This window comes from Olea europaea, unplaced genomic scaffold (assembly GCF_002742605.1).
Source record: "Olea europaea var. sylvestris unplaced genomic scaffold, O_europaea_v1 scaffold2875, whole genome shotgun sequence".
Classification (NCBI taxonomy): domain Eukaryota; kingdom Viridiplantae; phylum Streptophyta; class Magnoliopsida; order Lamiales; family Oleaceae; genus Olea; species Olea europaea.
Genome location: NW_019247287.1, coordinates 46,134 through 48,119, shown reverse-complemented (window position 1 = coordinate 48,119; position 1,986 = coordinate 46,134). Strand labels below are relative to the sequence as shown.

At 34.7% G+C, this 1,986-nt stretch overlaps 1 protein-coding gene across 1 annotated transcript; it reads left to right on the top strand.

The window, feature by feature from the left end:
• Positions 1 to 781: 781 nt before the first annotated feature.
• Positions 782 to 1,688, top strand: LOC111384232 (cyclin-dependent protein kinase inhibitor SMR6-like). The gene is made up of 2 exons (XM_023008492.1): positions 782 to 1,413; positions 1,562 to 1,688. The coding sequence occupies exon 1, from the start codon at positions 965 to 967 to the stop codon at positions 1,361 to 1,363; it is 399 nt and encodes a 132-aa protein (XP_022864260.1). The 5' UTR covers positions 782 to 964; the 3' UTR covers positions 1,364 to 1,413; positions 1,562 to 1,688.
• The last annotated feature ends 298 nt before the right edge of the window (positions 1,689 to 1,986 follow it).

Sequence of the window (1,986 nt, the reverse complement as noted above, 5' to 3'; positions counted from 1 at the left end):
TGAATTTATGTGTGTATTATTTTATAGAAGAATATATATTTAAAATGAGTTTAGGACAAATGTATTTTGGAAATAATAGAACCCAACCAAAGGCATAATATCAGTTGTATCAATCACTAAATTATTTTATCTTAATTTCAAATTTCGATTTAACAATTACCATGTCAAAATTTCAACCAAATAAAAAAATTTACAGTGTTACTAAAAAAACGCACAAAGCGCAAGTGTTAAATAATATATTGAAATAGTGTAAAAGAAGTTAAATGAGATGAAGAATAATCTATTTAGAATTTTTGAGCTTCTGGATATCGAGTTCAAAAATCATTTTTAAGTAAAAAATGCCTCGAACGAATTTATTATATCCATTTATTTTATTATTTAGATTCGTATTTATATCATTTCAACCACACATTCTTTAATAAAATAATATGACACATAGATCCAAAATATTTCCTTATTTTTTAACCATACATTTCCCATTAATATATTATTTGAAAATACATTTTCATTCCAATAATGTGGTTCAAAACTATTTAAAACTACAAGGAATATCCCTATTTAAAACTACGAGGAATCGAGGATGTTACAAATTCAGTCGAATTAAATGGCTTCACACGCTTAGTCCGGTCCATCTCATTTCAAGAAACGACACCGGATTATTAAAAATGCGAAGCAGAGGAATGAAAATGGCAAAAAGAATTCATGGGCGGGAAAAAGAGCCGTTGCTTTCAAATCAGCAAAAATTGGCGCCAATTTTCACTCGGTTTCATCTGCCGGACTCTTTCCGGGCAGCTCTGCCCATCTATAAAACTCGGTTATAGCCTCATTCAGCCATTGTCAGTAACAGTAACAAATTTCCTCTTCTCTTTCTTTCTCCATATTCTTAGAACGAGGATTAATATCAAGAAAAGCCCTTTTGGCTTATTCTTCTCTTCATTCCCCCTTTTATATTCCCTTTTTTGACATGGGTGTTACGAAGAAACAAGGAGGCAAAGAATCAGAAGGCAATACATGGTTGGTTTCTGGAATCTCAGTACGGGTACCTTTGAAATCGACATCTGCAAAGCCTAAAGAAGGATATGAAGATTATGAGTGTTGTGCGACTCCGTCGGCGAGAGAATTCAAGATGCCGGAGATGTTTACTTGCCCGGCGGCCCCAAGGAAGCGCCGGCCGAGTTTGAACTGTGAAGACTATGACAAGTGTGTTATGACTCCGCCGGCGAGAGAATTCAAGATACCAGAGACGTTTACTTGTCCGGCGGCCCCAAGGAAGCGCCGGCCGAGTTTGAACTGTCATTTTTATGGCGTTGGGTTCTCTAATTCACCGGATTTGGAGTCCGTCTGTCTTTATTCTCCATGCTGAGAGAACCCAATGAATATTAGAGCAAGGGATTTTCTTTTCTTTTTAGAAATTTGGAGAGTTTTGTTAGAGTTTGAACTGTCATTTTTATGGCATTGGGTTCTCTAATTCACCGGATTCGGAGTCTGTCTGTCTTTATTCTCCATGCTGAGAGAACCCAATGAATATTAGAGCAAGGGATTTTCTTTTCTTTTTAGAAATTTGGAGAGTTTTGTTAGTTCCAAATGATTTGTGAAATTTGCAAATACTTTGTATTACCGAATATACTAGTGCAGTAAATTTCATCTTTTAATTGTGTTTGTTTTCTGAATCATGTTCAAGTTTGCAACTTTGTTATTTACTTGTTATGTACATCATGCTCAGTAAGGAAGTTCGATAAACACGAATCTCCACCAACAAGAGAGGAGAAGACAACCAGCGAGGGAAGAGAAAACCAATTGGATAGGATTATAGGAAGGGAGCTGTGATTATAGATTTATAGTCTATGTTAATATTTTTCTTGAAGATTCTTAAGTTATTTCAGTTCTTGATTTGCTTAAATCCTGTGGTTATTTCGTTCTAAGGAGAAACTAAGTCTAATAATCAGACTTTGATTTAAACAAAAGAAAGAAGAAAAAAGACTGATT